This window comes from Mus caroli, unplaced genomic scaffold, assembly GCF_978045245.1.
Source record: "Mus caroli unplaced genomic scaffold, Mus_caroli_1 scaffold_13, whole genome shotgun sequence".
Classification (NCBI taxonomy): domain Eukaryota; kingdom Metazoa; phylum Chordata; class Mammalia; order Rodentia; family Muridae; genus Mus; species Mus caroli.
In genome coordinates, this window is record NW_028227268.1 from 27,305,565 (window position 1) to 27,330,900 (window position 25,336).

A 25,336-nucleotide genomic window follows, 5' to 3' on the forward strand; every position below is an offset into this window, starting at 1 on the left:
CCAAGTCGCTGCCTTGCCCTGGGTCCCTCTGTGGTTCCTCTAAGACCATTGTCCTGGCTTGTATGCCTCCCCCAATATTCTTCCTGGGTTCCGGTTGTCCAGAGGGCTGGTGCCTGAATCACTGGCTTTCTCATGCTTCCTGGCCCCTGTACATATTGTACCCCTTGTCTCTGGTGTCCTTCCTCTTCTGGTGTCCTTTATCATTGGGTGACCCCTGGCTATTGTCCTTACACTGAGGCCAGGGCACCTTGTGTACAGACTTCCATGCTTTCCCCGTGAGATCCTTGCAGCGTGTGAGCTTCCTGGCCCACCTTCCTCTGTGGTTGGCCCTCCTGGAAGACAAAGGCAATGTTTATCGATGTCCTATCTCCAGACATTGGTATGGAGCCCATGCCCAGAGAGTGTTGATTTGCAGGTTGACTGGAGGGAGGCTTGCAAAGCCAGGCTGACCCACCCACCTTCCTTTTCCAGCCTTCTGGCCGGGGCTCCCCGAGACCTCGCTGTGGGTGATGACTATACCAACCGGACTGGTGCTGTGTACCTGTGTCCCCTCACGGCCCACAAGGACGACTGTGAACGGATGGACATTTCAGAGAAAAGTGAGATGAGCCTGAGGGCAGAGCTAAGTCGGGAGCCTGGCAGAGGGGGCCCAAAGAGGAGATACGGGGCTAGCTTGTTAGCAAGGCAACATTTGAAGCTAAAGGGAAAAGACAGTGAGATCAAGGCTAGATCTACTATGGGCTACATAGTGGGTTGCAGAATAGCTTGAGATGTAAAATGGAGACCCTGGCTCAAAAAACAAAACAAAACAAAAAAGCAGTGCTGATTTCTTTCTCATCCGTCGGGGAAGAGGAACAGGAAAAAGGGAAGATCATATACAGTGTGAGCTCAGAGCAATGACAGACAGGACATAGAGGACAGAGAGCTGCTGCCCTCAGGAAGCTTTGGATGCTGCAGTATGGGGGTAAGGGACCGGAGCTCGTGATCTCTCCCATTCTTGCAGGTGACCCTGACCATCACATTATTGAGGATATGTGGCTTGGAGTGACTGTGGCCAGCCAGGGCCCTGCAGGTCGAGTCCTGGTAAGTGAAGACTTAGCATCATCTCCTCTGAGCCAGGGAGAACGGCAGAAGTGGTCGGGGATCCTCTGATGACTGGGGCCTTTGCAAATGTCCGCTTCTGTTTTTTAAACGATTTATTTATTTACTTATTATATGTAAGTACACACTGTAGCTGTCTTCAGACACACCAGAAGAGGGCGTCAGATCTCATTACGAATGGTTGTGAGCCACCATGTGGTTTCTGGGATTTGAACTCAGGACCTTTAGAAGAGCAGTTGGTGCTCTTAACCGCTGAGCCACCTCTCCAGCCCCCGGCCTCGTATCTTTACAGGCCTGTGTGATCCCTGATCCCTGCACTCTGGGGAGAGGGTTGTCTGGTACTCTCCCGAGGCTGGACATGGCGTGGGTCCTGGGCGACCTGCATGGATGCTCACCATCCGTGGGAAAGAGCAGAGAGAACTTGGAGGGGGAAAGGGCAGAGAGTGCCTCAGGCAGTTGGGCGCTGGCAGGCGTTCCTTCCTGGGAGGCTGGCTGCCGGAAGAGGCACAGCCCTGATGGCCCTGGCTCACCCTGGCACTGATTTGAGTGCCACTCCCTGCTGTCAATTGTCACCTTCTGCTGCTGACAGTTCTTCAATGTCAACCCTTGGGAATCTCAATTTCTGTGTCCCAGATAGACATTATTTAAGTTTATATAAAATTTACCTATAGTGAAAAGGGCAGATTTTCTATGAGCTCTGACCAATGATAAGCCTATGTCAGTAACACCCATGAAACAGAGCATACTTACATCACCCCAGAAAGTTCTCTGTGCCACCTCCGAGCGGTCGCCACTCCTATAATCATCACTGCTGTGATTTCTGTCCCGAGAACACTATTGTAAGCTTTGGGTTGTCAGTCAGTTCATGAGACCACCCTTCTGTGCCCCCTGTTGTTTGTGGGTATGTGTCTCGAAGTTTGTTTAAGTGGTTGTAGACGCTAGGATTAGCTCCTTACCTACCCTTACTCAGTCAACAAATATTTAGCTAAGCACCAGAAATTTAGCAGTGCCTAAGGATAAGCTCGTGTGAAATGCTGGTGGTGTTTACAGCTGGGATGTAACAAAAAAAGTCACTAAATAAGAACACCCCCTGTTTCTAGATACTGTATAGCCCAGAGGCTAATTCACAGCTCTTTCTGTGTAGCCATGGTTGCCTGGAACTCACTGTGTAGATCAGGCTAGCTTCAAAACCAGAGATCTGCCTGCCTCTGCCTCCCAATGCTGGATTTGACTCCAGTTCCCTGAGAGAAGAGCTTGTGCTTGGTGTATAAGGAAGTGCTCAGGAAGTCTTAGCTGAGCCGGGTGGTAGTAGCACAGAGACAGGTGGATCTCTGAGTTCAAGGCCAGCCTGGTCTACATAGCGTGTTCCAGGTCAGCCAGGGCTATACAGAGAAATCCTATCTCAAAACAAACAAATAAACAAATGTTCATTGCTCTTATTAATGCCATTACCATCATCATCATCATTATTAATAATAATTTTAAATGACCCTTTCATTAAACAGCAGGGTTACCTGGGACAAGAGAACCGAGTTCCCTAATCTCTCTGTAAATAGCTCCTTTTAGACCCAGGAGCCTAAGTTCCACATTCCCTCATCCTGTAATTCCTTTCACCAAGATCTCTAAGTTGCTCTCAAATTCATGCCTTCTGGCCTCCCCAGATCTACTCCTGACCCTTGATTCCAGTATAATAGATAAGAAGGTACAGGTTTCAGAATACACACAGGAATAAAAAGAAGCCAGACTTCAAACTTCCTCTGATTTTTTTCTTAAGATTTATTTATTGTATGTGAGTACTCTGTTGCTATTTTCAGATATACCAGAAGAGGGCATTGGACCCCATTACATACAGTTGTGAGCCACCATGTGGTTGCTGGGATTTGACTCAGGACCTCTGGAAGAGCAGTCAGTGCTTTTAACCACTGAGCCATCTCTCCAGCCTGAAACCAGACTTCCACTTTGGCCCTTGACTCACAAAGCCAGCAGTACCCAGGGTGAGAGCTATAGCTTGCCATAGGTTCCTTGATCTTGTCTAATGCCATATGTGTGTGTGTTTGTGGGTCCCTAGGTCTGTGCCCATCGGTACACCAAGGTGCTGTGGTCTGGGCTAGAAGACCAGCGGCGCATGGTGGGCAAGTGCTATGTGCGTGGCAACGACCTACAGCTTGACCCCGGCGATGACTGGCAGACATACCACAACGAGATGTGTAACAGCAACACTGACTACTTGCAGACCGGCATGTGCCAGCTGGGCACCAGCGGCGGCTTCACCCAGAACACTGTATACTTCGGTGCCCCTGGTGCCTACAACTGGAAAGGTGGGGACCTGGGAGAAGGGGGTGCTACGGAGACTACCTGTCAGTAAGCCACAGCCAGTCAAGACCATCCAGGGTCAGGGTCACAAGAGACAAGGCCCCAGGCCAACAGCAGTATTAAAGCACTCACTGTGTGCCAATGGCTTTACATGCACCATCTTTAAATCTTCTGCGTATGTCCACATGTGCGCACGTGGCTGTAGCAGGCAGAGGCTGGCATTAGTTCCTCAGTTGCTCTCCACCTTATTCTGTGAAACAGGGTCTCTTGGTACATCAGGAGTTCACTGATGCAGTGGGAGGGGAGTGGCTGGCAGTAACCTCCATGGATTCACCTGTTTTTTAGCCTGGCAGAGCTGGGGTTATGGACATGTAATGCTGTGCCTGGCCTTTTGTATGGGTGCTGGGAATCCGAATGCAGCTTCTCACGCTTCCATGGCAAAGAATTCACTGACTCTTTCCCCAGCTCCCTACACATATTATTTTAAGCAACCTGAAAAACGCTCCTCTGTGTGTGTGTGTGTGTGTGTGTGTGTGTGAGAGAGAGGGAGAGAGAGAGAGAGAGAAAGGTGGTGGTAGATCATACTATGAACTTTCTATGTAGCCCAGGCTATTTTCAAACTCAAAGCAAGCCTCCTGTCTCTATTTTCTGAGTGCTGAAATTATATATAAAATATATAATATATATAATATAAAATTACATGTACTATATAATATATAATATGTTATATTATATAACACACATATAAATTTATTTATATGTGTTAGCATTTCTAAAGTCCTCGGTGACACAGCATTTTATACCCATTTTACTTAATTAAAAACTTTGTCTTAGAGAAAGCCAACTTTAAATTAGGAAACCTAGATTGGATTGCGACCCGTCTGACGTCAGCTCAACCTCTGGGAACTTTCACAAACATGCTGGTGCAGCACTAAATTTTTTTTTTTAATTCATTTATTTATTATATGTAAGTACACTGTAGCTGTCTTTAGACACACCAGAAGAGGGCGTCAGATCTCATTACGGATGGTTGTGAGCCACCATGTGGTTGCTAGGATTTGAATTCGGGACCTAGGGAAGAACAGTCAGTGCTCTTACCCACTGAGGCATCTCTCCAGCCCACAGCAGCACTAAAATCTTAGCTAAGGATTTGTTAGAAGCAAGAGCAAAAATGGCCAGTCCCAGTGGCACTGTCCTGTGATCCCAGCTATTCAGAGCCTGAGGCAGGAGGATTCCATAATCCTGCCTGGGATATGCAGTGAGTTCAGGTCCAGCGTGGGTTACTTAGCAAGACCCTGTTTCAAGATTTAAGAAAAAAAAAATTCAACCTTCAGTACCTCAAATTAAAGAGAGAGAGAGAGAAAAAAAAGCCCCTACTGTCCCTCCACCTCCCTCATGCCTTTCCCAACATTCACAGTGTCTTAGGACTCCTTTCACACTTACTTCACTTGTGCATTGGTGTTTTGCTGGGGTGTGTGTCTGTGTGAAGGTGTCAGATCCCCTGGAACTGGAATTACAGACAGTTGTGAACTGCCATGTGGGTGTTGGGAACAGAACCTGGGTCCTCTGGAATAGCGGCCTGTGCTCTTAACTATTGAGCCATCTCTCCAGCCCGTTATTTTAGTGTTTTATAAATATCTTCTTAAAAGCAAAGAGATCAAGTGAAATGTTCTGGCCTTCCACATTCTCTTTTCGTACATCATGGTCAGTACTTACAGGAACCTCCTTTTCAGGTTACAGGATAGTTTATTCTCTCAGGATCCTTGCTTAAAGAGCTGGAGAGATAGATGGCTTAGCACCCACAAGGTGGCTCACAACTGTCTATCACTCTAACGCCAAGGGAACCCAACGCCCACTTCTGGCCTCTGCAAGCACTGCATGCAGGTGGTGCACAGATAGACATGCAGGCAAAACACCCAGACCTATAATCACAGAAACCGTGACAGACAGGCCAACAGCTGGAAGGCTGAGGCCTGAGGAGCATGAGCTCAGGGCCTGTCCGATCCCCTGGAACTGGAGTTACAGACCACTGTGAGCTACAGTTGGTGTTGGGACTCAAACCTGGGTCTCCTAGAAGAGCAGCAGTCAGTGTTCTTGTCCACTGAGCCATCTCTCCAGCCCCATCCCACCTACCCACCTACATCAAAAAAACATTCTCAGAGAGGAAGTGATTTAGCAGGCAGGCAATGGTGGCACACACCTTTAGTCCCAGCATTCAGGAGGCAGAGGCTGACAGATCTCTGAGAATTCAAGGCCAGCCTGGTCTATAGAGTGAGTTCCAAGCCAGCCAGAACTACCAAGAGAAACCTTGTCTTGGAGAACAAGACAAAACAAAACAAAACAAAACAAAATAAACAACAACAACAACAAAAAACCAGGAAGTGATTTACCAGCACAGTGCTCACACATTTTATTGTTGTTGTTGTGGGGAGGCGGGCTTCGTAGAAGAAAAGGTTGTGACTGGTTCTTGCTGCTCTCCTTCCCCAAACTTTCTGCAGGAAACAGCTACATGATTCAGCGGAAGGACTGGGATTTATCTGAATATAGCTACAGGGGCTCGGAGGAGCAAGGAAACCTTTATATTGGTAAGCTCCGTGCTGGTGGCCTATTGAAGAATGGGAGGAGCCATCTTTATCCCTAACACACTGGCCCTTTTACCCCCGGTGTGTGCTGTGAGGTGCGAGTACAGTGCAGATGTGACCTGAGGCATTTTGTTCAGTTAACACACACTTATTGAGCACTGCCTGCATGCGAGACTCTGCACATGGTTTAAGCTTTCGGACGCAAAGTTCCATCAGGAAGCTCAAAACCCAGTGTGCAAGGACTGGATCTGTGGCCCACTGAGTTACTCAACTTGGCCCAGAGGAATAGAAAAATAATAGAGGGTGGACAATGAGGATAGGTTCAGTATTGAAGGGGACAGATTTATTGGGGCTTTGATTGAACACTCCCCCCCCCCCATCCCAGGGTACACGGTGCAGGTAGGCAGCGCCATCCTACATCCCTCGGACATCATCACTGTTGTGACGGGTGCCCCACGGCACCAACATATGGGCGCTGTCTTCTTGCTGAAGCAAGAGTCAGGTGGAGACCTGCAGAGGAAGCAGGTGCTGAAGGGCACGCAGGTGGGCGCTTATTTTGGCAGTGCCATTGCCCTGGCAGACCTGAACAATGATGGGTGAGAATCCCAGGGACATGGGGCATCCTCTGGGGCCAGGGGGAAAGGTGGTGGGTGGCAGGCTTGCTCAAGCTAGATCAGAGAAGTAGAAGCTTTTTCCGTTCACACATTTTTTTTCGGTTCACTGTTTTCAAGGTCTCAATTGCACCTTTTGGAAGTCTGGGCGTTTGCATGTCATTTGCATGAGCCTGGATATTTGCATGTCATTTGCATGACACCTGTGCTTGCTTGTCTGTCTCTGTCATTCATAAGGTGCCAATGGGGTAAGGGTGTTTTTTTGGGGGTGGTGATCTTTGCCTGCATGATTTTTCTGTGACATGTGTTTTCTGTTTGGTGGGTCGTGCTGGCCTTCTCATGAACCATGGTGGGACCTGCCGTTTGCTTAATTGCATGGCCCTTGGCAAAGTCGTGCTCATTAGATGGCGTTCGCATTGTCTATCAGGGGCCAGCTTCACACTTCCATTCCCACTCCTCCCCTGTGCAGGTGGCAGGACCTCCTGGTGGGTGCTCCCTACTACTTCGAACGGAAAGAGGAGGTAGGGGGTGCCGTCTATGTCTTCATGAACCAGGCGGGCGCATCCTTCCCTGATCAACCTTCCCTCCTGCTTCACGGCCCCAGCCGCTCTGCCTTTGGCATCTCTATAGCCAGCATCGGTGACATCAACCAGGATGGATTCCAGGGTAGGAGCTAGTATCCCTCCTTCAGAACCCTCACTGACTGAGCACCAGCTGCATAGCTTGACAGGACTCGCAGCTCAAAGTCATAACAGAGAGGATGTATAGAGGGTGATAAGTGGGTTGGGTTGAGAGTGCACAGAAGAGCGGTCGGTATAGCATGCAACATGAACACAGGAGCAATGTCATGTACACTACCGAAGCGTACACTGGGGTCAAGCTGGTGAATGCTCTGAGAGCCAGGCAGAGGAAACGGAGCTTTCTGTTTGGGTCATAGCGAGAGTAAGGTGGAGGTATAGCTTGTTGCTTTGGAGGGTGATTCTGGGGGGTGGGGTGGCATGGGGTGGAAGCAGGTTAGAAACCTCGTGAGGAAGGTCAAAATGTACCATATCAGGTGATAAGAAAGGGCTGGCACAATGAGGGAGCCCTAGGCATAGTGCCATTCCTTTGCCAGTGTTCTGTGGGACCCGGGGGACAATACAATCAGACTCAGGGAGAAGTCATAGGGAGGACGCATTATGATATGAGTCCAATTACTGTGGAAGCACTTAGCTTACCAAAAGTCAGTCCTCTGACAATCTTAGTTCCCACCACACAGCTAAGAGCCAAAGGAAGAAAAGCAGACATGGATGCCAGAGGGGTCAGCCCACAGGCCCAAGCCCTTCCCACAGACGGGTCAGGTTTTTTCAGCCTAGGGTCTGCTCACTCACTGTCCTTGGCATCCTCTCCAGTCACCCCAGCCTGGGATCAAATGTAGCGGATGAGTCGGGCAAAGGCTGAGATCATTGAACGTGTTGAGTTTATTTGACGAGGCATTGCTTAGCATCTTAAAAGTCTTGACACGGGAAGTTCCGTTATACTGAAGCAAAATCCACTGTAGTGTTGTATGTATAATCCAGTTTCCTAGCTGTGTGACCTTGGGATTTGAGTCTGCTCATCTATAAAGGGAGTAAATAAAAGTACACGATAGCAACACACACACACACCACACACCACACACACTCACGCACATACACACACACACACACACACTCACACACACATACACTCACGCACATACACACTCACAATCTCACACACACCCCCCACACACACACACTCACACACACACCACACACACATACACCCCCCCCACATATACCACACACACACACACACACACACACACTCACACACACACTCACACACACCACACACACACACACACCCCACACACACACACTCACACACACTCACACACTCACATTCTCGTAAGGGTTAGACGAAATGGATGCTGTGATTGCTGTGTTGGTGGTTATCAAAGGTGAATGGCTTCTTTTCTGGTCCTGATAGTAAATATCATTTAGAAGAACCAATGAATCCAAAGGGGTGGGTGGCTGTTGGGGGTAGGGATACGGAAAGTGGGAAACCTGGGTTATACTGGGGAATGTGGCCTCTGTCTGTGGCACTCACTTGCTGTGTGACTTTGAGGAAGTTTCTTCCTCTTTCCTGAGCCTCCATTGCCACCAGAGCACTAGAGTACTGAGATTCCTTCTTGGCTGCTCCGAACACTTCTGCCAGGGTGAGGTCACCACTGCAACACCGCCACACTGGGCTCAGTGGCCTGCCGCAGAGAGTGAAAGAGCTGTGGGGCCCTGTATGCCTGGTGACTCTGCCCTGTCTCTCCTTCCCAGACATCGCCGTGGGAGCCCCATTTGAGGGCTTGGGCAAAGTCTACATCTACCACAGCAGCTCCGGGGGGCTCCTCAGGCAGCCCCAGCAGGTATGAACGGGTGGGGACAAGTCAGATACCCCTGCCCACCACCCTCCACCAGGCAGGTCTCAGAACCTGTCCCTACCGCTTCCTCAATGCTTCAGATAATCGATGGAGAGAAACTCGGACTGCCAGGCTTGGCCACCTTTGGCTACTCCCTGAGCGGGAAGATGGACGTAGATGAAAACCTTTACCCAGACCTGCTAGTAGGGAGCCTGTCGGACCACATCGTGCTGCTGCGGTGAGCTCAGAGACTGGGCAGGGTCATGTCCCTTCTCCACCCTCATCTGCCTACCTTCCACAGTGATCCACAGAAACCTGAACCCCAGCCCTGCCCTGGGGTAGGCAGGAAATACTGATGTCTGTCTGCTTTCTTGTTACTATAGGGCCCGGCCTGTCATCAATATCCTCCATAGGACCTTGGTGGCCAGGCCAGCTGTGTTGGACCCTGCGCTTTGTACAGCTACCTCCTGGTAAGACTGTCAGCCCAGCTCTTCCTATCCCCTCTGTAGGCCTCAGGCCTTAAGCCCTTCCCTGGACATGCCTGATGTGCCATCAGCCTCTGCATTCTAGGGTCAGCAACATCTTCCCTATCCAGTCTCATTTAAAGTTAAAGTTCCTCGTAGGAGCCTGAGCATGAGCTTAGGAACAGGAGCTCTGGACCATCGGGCTCAAAGCGCAGCCACTCCCTGCCAGGGGAGAGCAGGGGGAACTCCGAAGGCTAAGGGATGGAAGGAAGGGGAAAAGGAATGCTCATAGGTGGATGGACGTGGGGAGGGAGATTCACCCCGGGGCACATTATTAGTCTGAGTCCCAGATAATGTATAAAAGGTAATAACCAATTAACAGGGCTCTTGAGATAGTTAAATGAGATTCTACTTAAAAAAAAAAAGTCCTAAGCACAGTAGTCTATACCTTAGGTGTAAAAAAACAGAACAGCCAGGCGTGGTGGCGCACGCCTTTAATCCCAGCACTCGGGAGGCAGAGGCAGGCGAATTTCTGAGTTCGGAGCCAGCCTGGTCTATAGAGTGAGTTCCAGGACAGCCAGGGCTACACAGAGAAACCCTGTCGTGAAAAAAACTAAAAACTAAAAACAAAAACAAACAAACAAACAAACAAACAAAACCCAGTTGCTAATAGGGTGATCTATCAGCAGTGACCCTAGTGCCTTTTGGTTTTGTTTTGTTTTTTGTTTTTTTTCGAGACAGGGTTTCTCTGTGTAGCCCTGGCTGTCCTGGAACTCACTCTGTAGACCAGGCTGGCCTCGAACTCAGAAATCCACCTGCCTCTGCCTCCCAAGTGGTGGGATTAAAGGCGTGCGCCACCACACCCGGCCTCCCTAGTGCCTTTTTTAGTGTATATCTGTCTGGTAGCAAAAGGGGTGGGGGCAGGCAGAGCTGAAAATCAGGGGATCAGAGACAAAAGTAAGATCTGGAGATCCCAAGACCCGGACTGGGTCATCAGCCACCTGATAACATCACACAAACCCTGCTGCTCCCTGGACCTCAGGTTCCCCACTGGTGGCCTCTAGAAGTCGTGAGAAGTCACTGCAGCTTTGTAGACTCCCCTTTTCCCCCAACAAGGGTCCTGAGTTCTTTGCCTAGCACAGGAGTGAAGAGCAGGACGTGGCCATCCTTCCTACTGTGACCAGGCCCTGCTATGCGTTCTTGTCCCCATCCACAACAGTGTTCAGGTGGAGCTGTGCTTTGCCTACAACCAGAGCGCTGGGAACCCCAACTACAGGCGGAACATCAGTAAGTGTTAGGCACAGCGTGCTCAGGTGGGAAAGAGACCGGGTGTGCACTCGTGGGCGGGATCCCGCGCTCACCTGGCCACCTGATGACTGCCCCCTCTGTCCACAGCCCTGGCTTACACACTGGAGGCTGACAGGGACCGACGCCCACCCAGGCTCCGATTTGCCCGCAGCCAGTCGTCTGTCTTCCACGGCTTCTTCTCCATGCCAGAGACACGTTGCCAGACACTGGAGTTACTGCTGATGGTGAGAGAGGGGCTGTGGGGGAGGACGGGGCCCTGAGATCGCTGGGAGAGGTGGTCAGTGTTCCTCTAAGTCAAAGCTCACAGATAGGGGCATCCCCAGAGTTTGGGGAGGTTAGTCTGGCAAATATGGATCTGCCGATGGTGGCCGCACACAGCAGGTCACCCATGTTAGGAGGAAGGTAAGTCCAGATGTAGAGATGGGGCCCCGGGGCTTATCATCTTGGAAAAGAGGTGTCGGCTCTGGCCCAGTCTGGAAAGAATGGGACCCAGATTCAGGACAAGCTCAGTTCCTCCTTGGGGCATCATGGTGTTAGGTGGAAGTAGACCGGGAGATCCAAACAGTACAGGGGAGTCCCCGTCCCAGCGAGGCAGGGCAGCGCAGGATAGCAGGACTCGATTTGGTGATTGGATAAGTGGGGGGTTCAGCTTAATTAGGGGGTTAGGGTAGAAAGAAGCCCACTCCCTCCCTGGGTCTTTGGCTAGGGTTTAATGAGATGGGAGGATTCAGCTTGGGGACTGTGTTCCCGGCACCCTCTTCCCCAGGACAATGTTCGCGATAAACTCCGTCCGATCATCATTGCCATGAACTACTCCTTACCTCTGCGCATGCCTGATCGCCTCAAGCTGGGCTTGCGGTCTCTGGATGCCTACCCAGTCCTCAACCAGGCACAGGCTATGGAGAATCACACTGAGGTGAGCAGGCCCTCTCCGGGCCAGGAGGGCTGCAGGGTCAGAAGGTGATGTGTGGGTCACAGCCTCCTCAAGCCTTCCACTGTCCCCAGGTCCACTTCCAGAAAGAGTGCGGGCCAGACAACAAGTGTGACAGCAACCTGCAGATGCGAGCAGCCTTCCTGTCTGAGCAGCTGCATCCTTTGAGCAGGTGGTATTTGGGTGACCCTGATTGGTCAAGGGCTAGGCGGGGCCTCACTGGCTGACAGAACTGGGGCAAGCAGGGGTAGGGGGATGTGAGCAGAGGTGCTTTAATTAGCCAGGGTTAAGACTGCCCCCAATGGCTTTCCTAGCACTGGAAGCCCGAGGGGCGGAGCCTAGTGGAAGTGAGGCTTTTGGCTTAGTCCCAGACTTCTCTCTTCAGGCTCCAGTACAGCAGAGACACTAAGAAACTGTTTTTGAGCATCAATGTGACCAATTCACCGAGCAGCCAACGGGCTGGGGAAGATGCGCATGAGGCATTGCTCACCCTAGAGGTGCCATCCGCCCTGCTACTGTCCTCAGTGCGCCCGGTGAGTGGCAGGCTATTTGCACCCCAATCGTTTGCTGTGGTGTGCTGACCTTTTTTGGAACTGGGGTACCTCTGCTACTCGGTAGACAAGCCTTCAGGGCTTCTAATTGTGCTCTCTAGTAGACGAAAGACAGGTATAACCCTGACCTTATTTGCTTTCTTTCCTCAGTCTGGGACCTGCCAAGCTGATAATCAGACCATCCTGTGTGAGCTAGGAAACCCCTTCAAACGGAACCAGAGGGTGAGACCTGGCCACATCCTTCTCTCCTGGCGAGCTTCTAGCCATCTTACCTGCCCAATTCATGGTATTTCTTGAAGCAAAGAACCAGAGTTGGAGGAGGGGAAGGCACAACAGGGGGTGAGAAGAGGCCCAGAGACTAAAGTATGGAGTCACTAGGGATCTATGCATGATTCTAAGGAAGACACAAGCAAGGAGCCCTGATGCTCGCCTTATAGATAGCGCCTCGTCTTTTATCTGATGTACCATCCTAACTTACCCTAACACAATAGCTATATCTCACGGAATAGGAAACGCAGGCCTAGAAAGTCTCAGTAACTTGCTTAAGGTTTCGCAAAAGCGGCAGAGATTCCCCAAAGCTGCAGTGATGTCCAGTGATCTTATCACTAAGATAGGAGGCAGAGATGGAAAAGGAGGAGGGATGGAGACCCCCTTGCCTGGATCTTCCCCATGCCATAGCCCCCTGCTGCTTTCAATGCTCCTTTCTGTTTCCCTGACCCTGGTGCTAGATGGAGCTGCTCATTGCCTTTGAGGTCATCAGGGTAACGTTGCACACGAGGGCCCTCCCAGTACTTCTTCAGCTGTCCACGTGAGTGACCCAGTGAAGGGAGTCTGGTCAGGGCTGAGCTCACATCCTGGGTCTCCTGCTCACCAGCTGCATTTTCTCCTCAGGTCGAGTCACCAGGACAACTTGCAGCCCGTACTCCTGACTTTGCAGGTGGACTACACCCTCCAGGCCTCGCTCAGCTTGTGGGTACCGCTCTGTTCCCAGTCCTTTGTGCCCGAGCCAGGGCTTCCCTACCCTCAAGGAGCCTCCTAAACTCCCCTGACACTTCTCTTGGTCTCGGGCCCTCCTGGTAGCCATGGTTGCTATGATGGTTGTATTAGTGCTCCCTGTATGTGCTCCCTGTATGTGCTCCCTGTATGTCACACAGGTAGGAGGGGCCGGATTAGCACTTGGGGCTAAGGTGATGGTCCCTGCTCTTTTCTTTTCATTTTCCACTTTTTTTTTTTTTTTTTTTTTTTGGTTTTTTCAAGACAGGATTTCTCTGTATAGCCCTGGCTGTCCTGGAACTCACTTTGTAGACCAGGCTGGCCTCGAACTCAGAAATCCTCCTGCCTCTGCCTCCCGAGTGCTAGGATTAAAGGTGTGCGCCACCAAGCCCAGCTCCACTTTATTTTCTTGATATTGACCTTTGTGTATGTGTATGTATGATGTGTGTGAGCACGTGCATGTGTGAGAATGCAGATGTGTGCATCTATGAAACACATTTGGAGGTCAGAGGACGGTATGAGGTATTGCATTTCACCTACACCTTTTGCGGGGCAGGGGGTTTTTCTGCTGTTGGCCATTGCATTCACCAGCATGCATATGCAGGCTAGCTGGCCCATGGGCTTCCTTAGGGATCCTCCTGTCTTAGGGATTCCCCCGCCCACTTCATAGAAGGAGCACTTGGATTATAGATGTGTGCTACTGCACTCAGTTTTTAAGTGGGTTCGGGGCAGGGGGCGTGATTTAAACTCAGACCCTCACTCTTACATAGTGAGTGCTTTGCCCCCTGAGCCACCTCCCCAGCCACCCCCAGCTTAAAATTTTTTTCTTAGATTTATTATATTTCATATATATGGAGTATTTTGACTCTGCACCATGTGCATTCCTGGTGCCCATGAAGGTCAGAAGAGGGTGTCAGGTCCCCTGAAACTGGAGTTACAGATGGTGTCGAAACCTGAACCTCAGTTCTCTGAAAGAGCAACAAGTGTCCTTCCTTAACCCCTGGGCCATCTCTTCAGCCCCTCTCCCACCTTCTTGAAAGCCCACTGTGCAAAGATGTCAAAGACTCTTAGTGATTTTTCCATCACTGCCCCATACTGTACCAACTATGACTAACCCCACCTCGTAGGCGAGGAACCTGAGGCTCAGGAAGGATCGGTAGTCTGTGTGAGGCCGCACAGCTGGGGCACAGTAGAACTGGGATGTATGTGCCAAGGGCACTGTAGGCAACCCGCATCCACACTGCAGTCCCCTCTGGCAGGGCTCTAGCCTCCTGTCCGCTTTGACTCTGGTGTCTTCTTACCCAGAATGAATCATCGGCTGCAGAGCTTCTTTGGTGGCACAGTGATGGGTGAGGCTGCCATGAAAACTGTGGAGGATGTGGGAAGTCCCCTGAAATATGAATTCCAGGTAAGGGCACCTCTGGGATCCAGGATGTCCACTCTTCTGAAAGACAGAGGCGAGACTGTTCTGAGTCTGGAGTTCAGAAGTGAAGGGTTTAGTGTTGTTGAGTTGTGGGTGGTTTTCCAAAGGATGGTAACCATGACACACGGGTCATGTGTGCCCACAGGTGAGCCCAGTGGGAGATGGGCTGGCAGCCTTGGGCACACTGGTTCTAGGTCTGGAGTGGCCCTATGAAGTTACCAATGGCAAGTGGCTGCTGTACCCCACGGAGATCACCATCCATAGCAATGGGTCCTGGCCCTGCCAGCCGTCTGGAAACCTTGTCAACCCTCTCAACCTTACTCTCTCTGTAAGTCCATTATCAGGGATGGTCCACGTGTGTCTCATTTGCATGCCGGAGGGCAGAAAGGCCAGTGTCTTCCCCTGCTGCCTTGGTGGCCTTTGGGAGCCTGACTACTTCCTGTCCCTTTCCTATCTCCTATCAGCTATTTTTTTTAAAGATTTATTTATTTTTATTTATTTATTTGAGTACACTTTAGCTGTCTTCAGACACACCAGAAGAGGGCATCAGATCCCGTTACAGATGGTTGTGAGCCACCATGTGGTTGCTGGGAATTGAATTCAGGACCTCTGGAAGAGCAGTCAGTGCTCTTAACCGCTGAGCCATCTCCCCAGCCCTCCTATCAGCTATTCTATCTCTCTCTGCCTTCCCAACATATCTCTGCCCTCTTCAGGACCCTGGAGTCACACCACTGTCGCCACAGCGCCGGCGGCGGCAACTGGATCCAGGGGGAGACCAGAGTTCCCCGCCTGTCACGCTAGCTGCTGCCAAAAAAGCCAAGTCTGAGACTGTGTTGGTGAGTGGCCAGGGCAGAGGCAGGGAGGACTGCACAGCCTGGCACAAGGCTCATGGGCATCAGGGGCCTACAAGCAAGGGTGATAGAAGCCATTCACACAGAGACACCAGTTAGAGAGGTGCTGTAGACCTGGGCCTCAAGAGCCTCCTGACAGAAAAACAGACTTACCTCCTATCCTAGAGCACACCCAACACAATGGACCCAAAGAGGAAGTGCTGGCAGATTCTGAGGCCTCACACCCTGTTGGGTGTAGCTTGGGCATTTGGTGTGGAGAGGATATGTAGAGCAGAGTGGTCTATGCAGGAAGAGGTTGAGAAGAAAATATGGGGACCCAGGGGGAAGCCTAACTGATTAGAGAGGTTGCAGGGGTATCCCAAGACAACAGACAACGCTCAACGTGCTTGGCTTGGAAGAGGTGTCTGAGGCTGCACCTTGCCAGCCTGAGCAGGGCTATGCTTCACGCTTGTGTTCCCTGAGTCAGATGAGCTTGGCCCGAGAGTCCATCTTGCATGTATGTTCGTGAAGTAGAAAAACGGGAATGAGAAAAACAACGACCAGACCCCATGTCACTCCAGGATGGGATGAAGTCTAGGAGGGTAGAAGGTAAGGAGCCAGCACCACGTCTAGAGATTCAGGCTGTCCCCCGTCTGTCCTCCTGTCCACCTCAGACCTGCTCCAATGGCCGCGCCCGCTGCGTGTGGCTGGAGTGCCCCCTTCCAGACGCCTCCAACATTACCAATGTGACCGTGAAGGCACGGGTGTGGAACAGCACCTTCATTGAGGTTAGTGCTGGGTTTGGAGGTCTTTACTGTTACCCACTGGGGTGAGGAGAGTGACAGGGAGGGATTGAAGCCATGGTGTGTGTGTGTGTGTGTGTGTGTGTGTGTGTGTGTGTAATACAGTATCATGTTCTGCAGAGTTGTGTGTCTGTTACTGTGACCACATTGGTGTTATGGTTGCGTGTATGTGTGTGAATGTGTAATACTTCCAAAATAACCTTTTATATGTCCTTTACATTTTATCTCTATGCCTTTGCCCCTGGTGCCCCCTGCCCACTGGAATGCCAGCTTTGTTTGTTTGTTTGTTTGTTTTCTTTTCTGTCTCTGTGCGTGAATTCCCTATTCAGTCACCAAGGTCTCCAGCAACCTTCACTTCTGAGATCCTAGCTAACTTCAGCAGCTGGAGTTCTCTCCTCTGAATAACACGTCTTTCCTGGAAGTTACCTGGGTCACCTGTCCTGCTTGGATAGGTTAGGGTTACCCTTATACCAGCCTTCTCTTGCTACCTAGTCTAACCTTTTCTTAATACTAGACTATCTATCCTTCTGATTGGTTTCTGTCATATCTACTCAGTTTCCAACACTGGACCACAAAAGTCACCTTAGGTAAATGAACTAAGGGCGTGGCTATCTACCAGAAACAGGTGCTGGATAGATTTAGTCCAGGAGCCTGGCCTAGACCTAGACCATGACTTTCCCTGTCTCTGCTGTCTTGGCATCGGCACAGGGCCCAGTGCACAGAGGAGTGAATGGCAGGCATTAGCGTGTGCAGGGGAGGTTGGATAACAGATCCTTTGAGGGTGCTGTCTGGTGGGGCACTGAAGAGGGTAGAGAGTGTAGAGTCAAAGAGGGAGGCCAAGAGAGACTTCAGCTGCTAGTTCTGACCCCTCTGTCTTCTTGGTAGGACTACAAAGACTTTGACAGAGTCAGGGTAGATGGCTGGGCTACCCTGTTCCTGAGAACCAGCATCTCTACCATCAACATGGAGAACAAGACCACATGGGTGAGTGTTGCGGCCTGCCCGCAGTCCACAACACGAATGGTTCAACTGAGAATGGCAGTTCGCTGAAAAGAGAGGAATCTAGACGGGGCGGAAGAAAGAATGGAGCTAAGACAAATCCTGATCAAAGCTCAATTTTACTAATTCCAGACACTCAGTTATAAAGGAAGGGGGAGGGAACCCAATATCCCGCCAAGTAACTCAGGGTCCAGTAGCAGGATGAACACGTGTGTGCCTCCAGGCAGCAAAGGCAGGTTCCAGCAGTAGGTAGGCGTGACAGGACGAATGAGCACGTAGCTCCACCTTTGAGCAAGCAGGTTCCAGGCTGGGGGAAGGGAGGCCACAGGTGAGTAGGTGTGCAGCAGCCTCAGGCCAGGCCACACAGCACAGAGCATTTCTAAGAGGACAATGATGCTGGTCCTGATGCTGGAGGCCTGCCACCTTAGTTTCTTGGGAGACAGAATAAGAGAATCATTAAGTCACAGGATTGCCTAGGCTATAGTGAATTCAAGGCCAACCTGGGCAACTTACTGATATTCTGCCTCAAAACTAAAAACGAGGGGCTGGGAAGATGGCTCAGCAGGCAAAGGCCTTTCTCAACACGCATGAAAGCCTGAATTCGGATCTTCAGTACCCAAGCACCCAGTTAAAAGCTGGGTGTGTTGGCCCATGTGTGTAACTTCAGCTGTAGGTCAGTGAAGGCAGGGAGATGCTGGGGACTTGATGGCTAGCCAATTTAGACAAAATAGCTACTAGTTCATTGAAAGATATCACATCTTTTAAAAAGGTAGAGAATGAATGATAGAAGAAAGACATCCAACATTGACCTCTGGCTTCCAAAAGGGCACACAGGGGACATACACATAGATGTACACACACACACACACACACACACACAATTTTAAAGGTAGGGCAGAGGACATGGTAGCACATACTTTAATCCCAGCACTTGGGAAACTGAGGCAGGTGGATCTCTGTGAATTAAAGGCTGGCCTGGTCTCCATAGTGAGTCCCAGGACAACCAGGACTACATAGAAAGATCCTGTCTCAACACCCCCCCCCCACCAAATAAAATAAAATAAGTAAATAAATAAAAATTAAGAAGGGCTGGCCGTGCTGGAGTGCTGTGTTCTGGAAGCTGGTACAGAAGCATTGATTCAAGTTGGAGGCTGGCCCGGGCAACTTAGTGAGCTCAAGGATAGCCTGGGCTACATAGCAAGGCTGTCTCACAAAACCGAGCCAATCAATAAATCATGAACAAGAACAATGCACGTATGTACGGCTGAAAGAGCGTAAAGCACCTGGAGATAAACATACGACAAAAAATTAAAGTTATGGATAGGGAATATTCTCTCATCGTCAGATTTTTTTAAATTATCCCAGTCCAAGTGAGAGTCAGGAAATTCTGATAGGGGGGAGGTCGGGGATGTTCTAAGTTGGAAGAAGAAATATAACAGATTCCTAATGATTTGTTGTGAAAAGGATATAAGTGAAAATACATAGGAGATACACAAAGCGGGGTTTATGGAAGGCTGGTGAAGGACTCTGGGATGCATTTCCTAAAGTAAGTCAATGGGACAAAGAAGGGTGGGGAAAAGGCTGGACACTGGAAATGTCGTCATGTTACAGACCTCCTCCTCCCCCGTCCTCCTCTTCCTCCTACTTTCCCTCCTCCTCCCTTCCCTCTTCCTCTTCTTCTCCCTCCTCCTCTCCCTTGTCCTCCTCCTCTTCCTCTTCTTCTTCCTCCTCCTCCGTGACAGGGTCTCACAATGTATCCCTGGCTGGCTTAGAACTTAATTTGTAGACCAGGCTGGCCTCAAACTCACAGAGATCTGCCTGCCTCTGCCTCCCAAGTGGTGGAATTAAAGTTGTGTGTTACTGTTGCGGGAAATATTTAAAAATGAACCTGTCAACTCTCTGAGGGGCCAATTCTCTGGCCATGCTGGACCACAGGGCTCCCGCAAGGTCAATCTCTCTGGTGCCCACCCCCGAGCCCCCCCACCAAGTTTCTTTTGCTACTATGCACCCCACGGTCAGCCATCACATCACAATACACAGTACCCCAGTAGAATCAAGATTCTTAATTAACCAATCAGATTTATGTATCAATAATATCACAATTTATACAAGATGCTAATACATTAATTTTAGAGTCTGTAATGCTACCTCCAGATGATCAGACAACCTCTCCTTACCTCCAGGGGAGTCTGCACTAATATACACATATCCCCACACAACACACACATGCATATACACAATTTAATATTAAATTCTAACATTTAAAATATAAAACCTGCTGGGCATGGTGGCACACGCCTTTAGCCCCAGTGCTATGGAGGCAGAGGCAGGTGAATCTCTGTGACTTCGAGGCCAGCCTGGTCTACAAAGCAAAGTCCAGGCCAGCTAGGGTGGTTACACAAAGAAACCCTGTCTAAAAAACCCTTTAGCTGGGCATACTGGTGTGTATACCTTTAATCTCAGCACTCTGGACGCTGAGGCAGGAGGATCATTGTGAGTTCCAGGCCAACCAAGGCTACACAATATTGAGACCCTGTCTTAAAAACAAACAAACAAACAAATTAAGCAAAAAAAACCTTAAAAGTCAAAGAAATAAAAACAACAAAGAAGAGCGGTCTGCCCATCTGATTGGAAAATACTAAAAAGAGACACGCCATCCGGCTGTGCTCGGTGGCGGGAAGCACTGCTGATGGGAGTCTAAATTGGTGGCTCCTTTGTGGAGGTGAATTTGTCAATAGTCATTAAAATTTAAAGCACCCATTCCCTTTGATTTGGCACATGCTCATATATTTCAAGAGCTAACAGGACAAGTATACAAAGATAAATAAAAATGTGAGGGTATTTTAGAGCATTGTTAATAAGAGCAGGGAATTGGAAAGGCTCTAAATGTCTGTCAGTAGGAGATTGGCTCAATAAAATGTGGTCCATTTCTACAATGACTGCGTGTGCGGTCCTCAGAAGAGATCAGATTGGCCTTTATCCATTGAGACAGAAAGATGATGTTATTCATAAAAAACTTGGGGAAGATGAAGCTTGCAGAAGTGTGCATGTAGTGTGATTCTATCAGCGTGGGCCAGGTGTATTAAAAATACGGAGATGGCTCGGGAGGGGACACAGATGCATGCCTATAATCTCAGCATGTGGGAGGCTGAGAGGGGATTAAAAGTTTGAGGCCAGCCTGGGCTAACATAACAAGACCCTCTCCCCAAAATAGAAAAGTTCAGTACAGAGATTTACTCTGCACTTCTGTCATTCATTCATCCATCCATTCACTCACTCACTCACTCATTCATTCATTCATTCATTCATGGGACAGGCTCATTCTGTGTAGCTCAGGCTGTCCTGGAACTCACTAAGTAGACCAGGCTGGCCTCTAATTTATGGAGATCCACCTGCCCCTGCCTCCCAATGCTAGGATCAAAGGCCAAGACAGCTTGTTTGTTTGTTTGTTCTTTGGAGGTAGTGGCCGCTTGTCGTGCAGGCTGGTCTTGAATTTCTGATCCTCTTTCCTCCTGCTGGGATCATCAGTGCACACTAACCACTGTTCACTGTGGAAACAGTCTTTTCCAGAGCACAGAACTACTGGAGACCCTTAATTTTCTCTGTTACCTTTTTTTTTTTTTTTTTGAATCAAAATAATGTTAAAAGAAGTGAAAAATCAGCATAGTCATGTAGAGAACTTCTACTCCAAACACTGGAATTGCAAACGTTCCAAACTGGGAACTTTTTGAGCCACAAATAAAACAAAATCCCAAATTTGAAACACTTATGATCCAAAGCATCAGAAGGCTATTTAACCTATACACACACATGCATACGGGAACATAATGACCACACACATGCCACCATAGAGGGGAAAAACCATGCCGATTGCTATGCGTTGTCTGTGTTTTTAATAACTATGAAGAGCCACTCGGAGCAGTCCACCCATGCTAACCACCATTTAATCCTGTCCAACAGCCCCTGAGGTAGGAAATTAGCATTCCCAGATTACAGACAGTAACAGAGAGGTTGAGTAACTCGTTCAAGGCCACACAGCCAGTGTGAATAGCAACGCTGGGCATGAACTCAAGTAGCCTAACTTCCGAACGCATGCTTTTGGCCATGGCTATACTGTAAAATAACTGCAAATAGTCTCTACAGAGCACATGAAAGAACTAGAGAGAGATGAAATTACGATACTAGCCCACGGTCACACAACTTATTAGAAACGGAGTTGGCACGCAAGTCTAGATGTGTGTGTGTGTCACAAACTCAGACATCAGGCTGCCTACCAGATCTAAGCCTGCCCCTGTGGCCAATCTTCGGCTAAGACCTGCTGGTGTCCATGAGTACTGCAGGGGGCTTTTTAACTCTTTGACTGCCCCCTAGTGGCTGTAGGTCAAATGACAGGGACATGGGCTGGGTGGAGACAGAGAAAATGGCCAAATGTGGGGTCTCAGCAGGCTAACCCAGCACTTGTCTCTCCTCTGCAGTTCTCTGTGGACATTGACTCAGAGCTGGTGGAGGAGCTGCCGGCTGAGATCGAGCTGTGGTTGGTGCTGGTGGCCGTGGGTGCTGGGTTGCTGCTGCTGGGGCTCATCATTATCCTCTTGTGGAAGGTAGAGCCTCCTAGCCTACTGGGGCTTCCCACTTCAGACCTGCCAGTGCCAGCACCGCTCACCCACCCTCCCTCCACCCCGTGGCTCTGCATCCCATTCCTCATCTCCATCCCAGATACTCCCTGCCCCTCCCCTTAGCTTCCAGGCCCACCCATGCCCCAGGGAGCTGCAGGCTGCAAAGGGGAACAGGGGCTCTGGTATCTGGCTACCCAGGAAGCTGGGTTCAGGACTTAGCTTTCCAGGTTCCTCAGCTCTAAGCCCCAGCTCCCCAAGTGCTGGTGGCCAGGTCTACCAGCAACCCTGATGGCCACCCCCACCTCCTCCCTCCAGTGCGGCTTCTTCAAGCGAGCCCGCACTCGTGCCCTGTATGAAGCTAAGAGGCAGAAGGCTGAGATGAAGAGCCAGCCGTCAGAGACAGAAAGGCTGACCGACGACTACTGAGGGGTCAGCCCCCCTGCCCCGGCCCACCCGGGTAACATGGCCTATGAATCTCCTCTCCGAATCCCCAGCTGCCTGGGACCTCTGATTCTGTCCTGTCTGCTCCTCTTGCCTTGGGGTCTGCTTGGATCTCAACTTGTCTACCACCCCAAAGTGCAGGCCATTCTGGTTGTCCCCGGTGCCCCCACCTCCACCTGGCTCTCAGGAGCTTAAAATCCCAAGAGCATGCTGGGAAATCCTCCCAACGAGCGTGCTGCTTTCTGGAGGACTGAAAAAGAGAAATAGTCAGGGCCTGTCTCTGTCTGATCACCAGGCATGGCCACAGTTACTCTAAGTCCTCTCTCCTCCCACAAGGAAGGAGGCGGGCAAGGGAGGCCAATCTCTTTTGTCTTGAGTCCCACCATCTCCCTAGGATAACTGTCTTACCCACTTCTAGTACTGGCCATTGAGACCACCCCATCTTCCTGGTCCACAATCTCTGCAGCTGCTTAGTCTCCACCTGCCTCTGCTCTCCTCTTGTCTTCCTCAGCCCTTCCTTCCTCTGGGCCTGGGGTGGGGATGTTCATCTGCCCATTTCATACTGAAGTTGGGATTGTTTGAGTTATGGCCTGCTGTAAGGACCACAGGGGTGGGGGGCGGCGGAGGTGGGGGGTGCAGACCTTCTCCTGCTTGAATTCTGGATACTGACACAATTTCTCTTCTGCCTAAACCCCAGTGTGACTTCTTTAAGCCGACCCGCTACTACCGGATTATGCCCAAGTACCACGCAGTGCGTATCCGGGAGGAGGACCGCTACCCACCTCCAGGGAGCACGATACCCACCAAGAAGCACTGGGTCACCAGCTGGCAGATTCGGGACCGATACTACTGATGCCCTCCCCGACAAACCTCCCGGCGCTGCCTTCCTTCCTATTTATCATAAATTATGACTCCAACAGTCCAAAGGGGGCCACGCCCTTGGCTGGCACCAGCAGGCTCAGGCATCTATCCCTCTTCAGTGCAGGCATGTTTTCTGGGGCCCTGGAATCTCCTTCAAGACCTTGCAATGCTGAGCCCAGCACAGCCCTTGCACACTGGACACACACACAGGGCCTACTGCTAATGGTCTGCTCTGATATACCATGGAGGGTGCCGTATCCAAGTCTCTGTCTGTGCCAAAACTAAGCCAAAGCGCCTCTACTGGGAGACAGGAGGAAAAGGTCCCTGATGTGGGGACACCGCTCCTCCACACTGAATCCCCCTTGAGCCATTGTCAATGGATGGAGTTTACTGTCCAGAATAAAACTACTGACGAGGAGGAGACAGTCAGGCTCGGCTGCAATTCCTGCCAGACACTGGAGCGCAGGGCCACACTAAAGGCTAGCCAGGGGATGTTCTTACGGCCTGCGTGCTCAGACGCAAGAGCAATGAACTAGAAAGCAGGTCGCCAGGATGGGCTTTGTGGGCGCATCTCTAAAATCGTGGCGACAGATAGAGCTGGCAAGAAACGCAGCCCAAAGGAACAAAGAGAGACCGTGGGCAGCCTGGACGCACACACTGTGCTGGGACTGACCTGGAGCATGGCGGCATCCTTCAGAGGGCAGGGTCCTGGCGCAGCAGACATTGGTAGGACGAAGAGGAGAGACTTCTGATCCATCCTGACCACCTCAGTCTGGGCAAGGCCTGGAGATCCCCACGAGACCACGTGGGGTGTGATACTTGAATGTAGCATGGCAGGGGAGGGCCCAGCCCCTGCCCCAGTTGGCCAGACTTAACTCTGCTCCCTTGACCACAGAGATGAGATTCTGAGCTGCCTGTGGCTTTCTTCCCCTCCCCCAGGGGCTGCATCCCCATTCTAGCAGTAGAGGCTGATTTCCCAGGTCCTCTCCCCATCCCAGTCCACAGGCAGGCCCACTCCCCAGCTCTGTCCCCTCCACCCCACGGTACTATAACAACTTCCCTGATCCTGTGCCTTCTTTGTATATGGGCTTCTCACTAAAATAAATAAACTGTTCCCAGTTGGTACTGCTGTGTCTGCTCCTACCTGCCCCCGCCCCGACCCCCCCTCGTCCTGACCAATCTCAGTTCAGTCTGGAGGGGTAATAACCTTCCCTCGCTGGTCCCTTGATGATGGACCTTGCACCCCACAGCAAGCCACACATGAGAGATTTTGATTCAAGCACAGAGTTCACGGAAATCCAGTTTTAGGGAGAGCGACATGGGGGAGTGTTTTCTTTACCTGTCAGAGTTTGTGGCCTGTTCCTGCTGGGTTCATTTTGACATCAAACATTTCCATTTATTGCTAGGCTCCTGGCCTGGATTTGGCGAGGGAGGGAGTATGGGAAGGGAGTTGAAAACAAACTTGACGCATCCCCAGCTGATCTCAAACTACATAGCTCAGGATGGTCTTGAACTCGTCCTCTTCCGTGCTAGGGTATCAGGTATGACCCAAGCTGACTTTAGGAAGGGAGAGAGGGGGCAGGGGGAGGAAGAGAGGTCCCATCCAATTGGCCTGGCCCTTGAAAGTACACCCTCTGTGCTACCCACCATCTCTAATTGTTAGGCTGGTAGATGTCTAGCGATCCTCCCTCACAGCCCTGAAGCCTCTCTGCCAACCTCACTTCCTTTCTTCTGTCTGTCTGCTCTACTACATGCCAGGCTGTGTATTCAGCACTGCAAATAAAGCAATGACTAGGTCAGACACATCCCGTGTCCTCCTTAAACTAAAGTCCAGTGGGGAAGACCCATGAATCAGCCGTTAGCCCACTTTGTGAGAAGCTCTCATGTCATCCTAAGATCAGGAGAGGCACATAGGGAGCCCAGCCCAGCCCAGGAGCTCAGCAAAAGGACTTGGCTAAGCAGCCAAGACCTGAAGAATAGGTACAGGAGGTTGAGAAGAACGATCCAGAACGCCCCCTCCCACCCCCACCCCCCTGTCACCTCTCCAAGTGAAAAGAGATAGCATTGTCAGTGGTTTAAAGATTAGAGGCTGG

The 25,336-nt window shown here is 50.5% G+C and overlaps 1 protein-coding gene across 2 annotated transcripts in view; it reads left to right on the forward strand.

Annotated features, from left to right (window-relative positions):
* Window positions 1–24,368, forward strand: part of Itga3 (integrin subunit alpha 3) — a 31,773-nt gene extending 7,405 nt beyond the window's left edge. Inside the window, exons 2-26 of one of the 2 annotated variants that reach the window (XM_029483933.2) lie at window positions 472–599; window positions 1,004–1,083; window positions 3,170–3,419; window positions 5,913–5,999; window positions 6,382–6,592; window positions 7,077–7,273; window positions 8,941–9,029; window positions 9,125–9,261; window positions 9,407–9,493; window positions 10,707–10,774; window positions 10,883–11,019; window positions 11,562–11,711; window positions 11,801–11,898; window positions 12,112–12,259; window positions 12,428–12,499; window positions 13,006–13,085; window positions 13,169–13,246; window positions 14,576–14,678; window positions 14,839–15,021; window positions 15,407–15,529; window positions 16,198–16,311; window positions 17,212–17,310; window positions 21,801–21,926; window positions 22,257–22,370; window positions 23,080–24,368. In XM_029483933.2, coding sequence (XP_029339793.1) covers window positions 472–599; window positions 1,004–1,083; window positions 3,170–3,419; window positions 5,913–5,999; window positions 6,382–6,592; window positions 7,077–7,273; window positions 8,941–9,029; window positions 9,125–9,261; window positions 9,407–9,493; window positions 10,707–10,774; window positions 10,883–11,019; window positions 11,562–11,711; window positions 11,801–11,898; window positions 12,112–12,259; window positions 12,428–12,499; window positions 13,006–13,085; window positions 13,169–13,246; window positions 14,576–14,678; window positions 14,839–15,021; window positions 15,407–15,529; window positions 16,198–16,311; window positions 17,212–17,310; window positions 21,801–21,926; window positions 22,257–22,367 — 2,956 coding nt within the window. In that variant the 3' untranslated portion in view covers window positions 22,368–22,370; window positions 23,080–24,368. Of the gene's footprint in view, window positions 1–471; window positions 600–1,003; window positions 1,084–3,169; window positions 3,420–5,912; window positions 6,000–6,381; window positions 6,593–7,076; window positions 7,274–8,940; window positions 9,030–9,124; window positions 9,262–9,406; window positions 9,494–10,706; window positions 10,775–10,882; window positions 11,020–11,561; window positions 11,712–11,800; window positions 11,899–12,111; window positions 12,260–12,427; window positions 12,500–13,005; window positions 13,086–13,168; window positions 13,247–14,575; window positions 14,679–14,838; window positions 15,022–15,406; window positions 15,530–16,197; window positions 16,312–17,211; window positions 17,311–21,800; window positions 21,927–22,256; window positions 22,399–23,079 lie in introns of both variants that reach the window. The other variant, XM_021175585.3, reaches the window with a different exon arrangement.
* The last annotated feature ends 968 nt before the right edge of the window (window positions 24,369–25,336 follow it).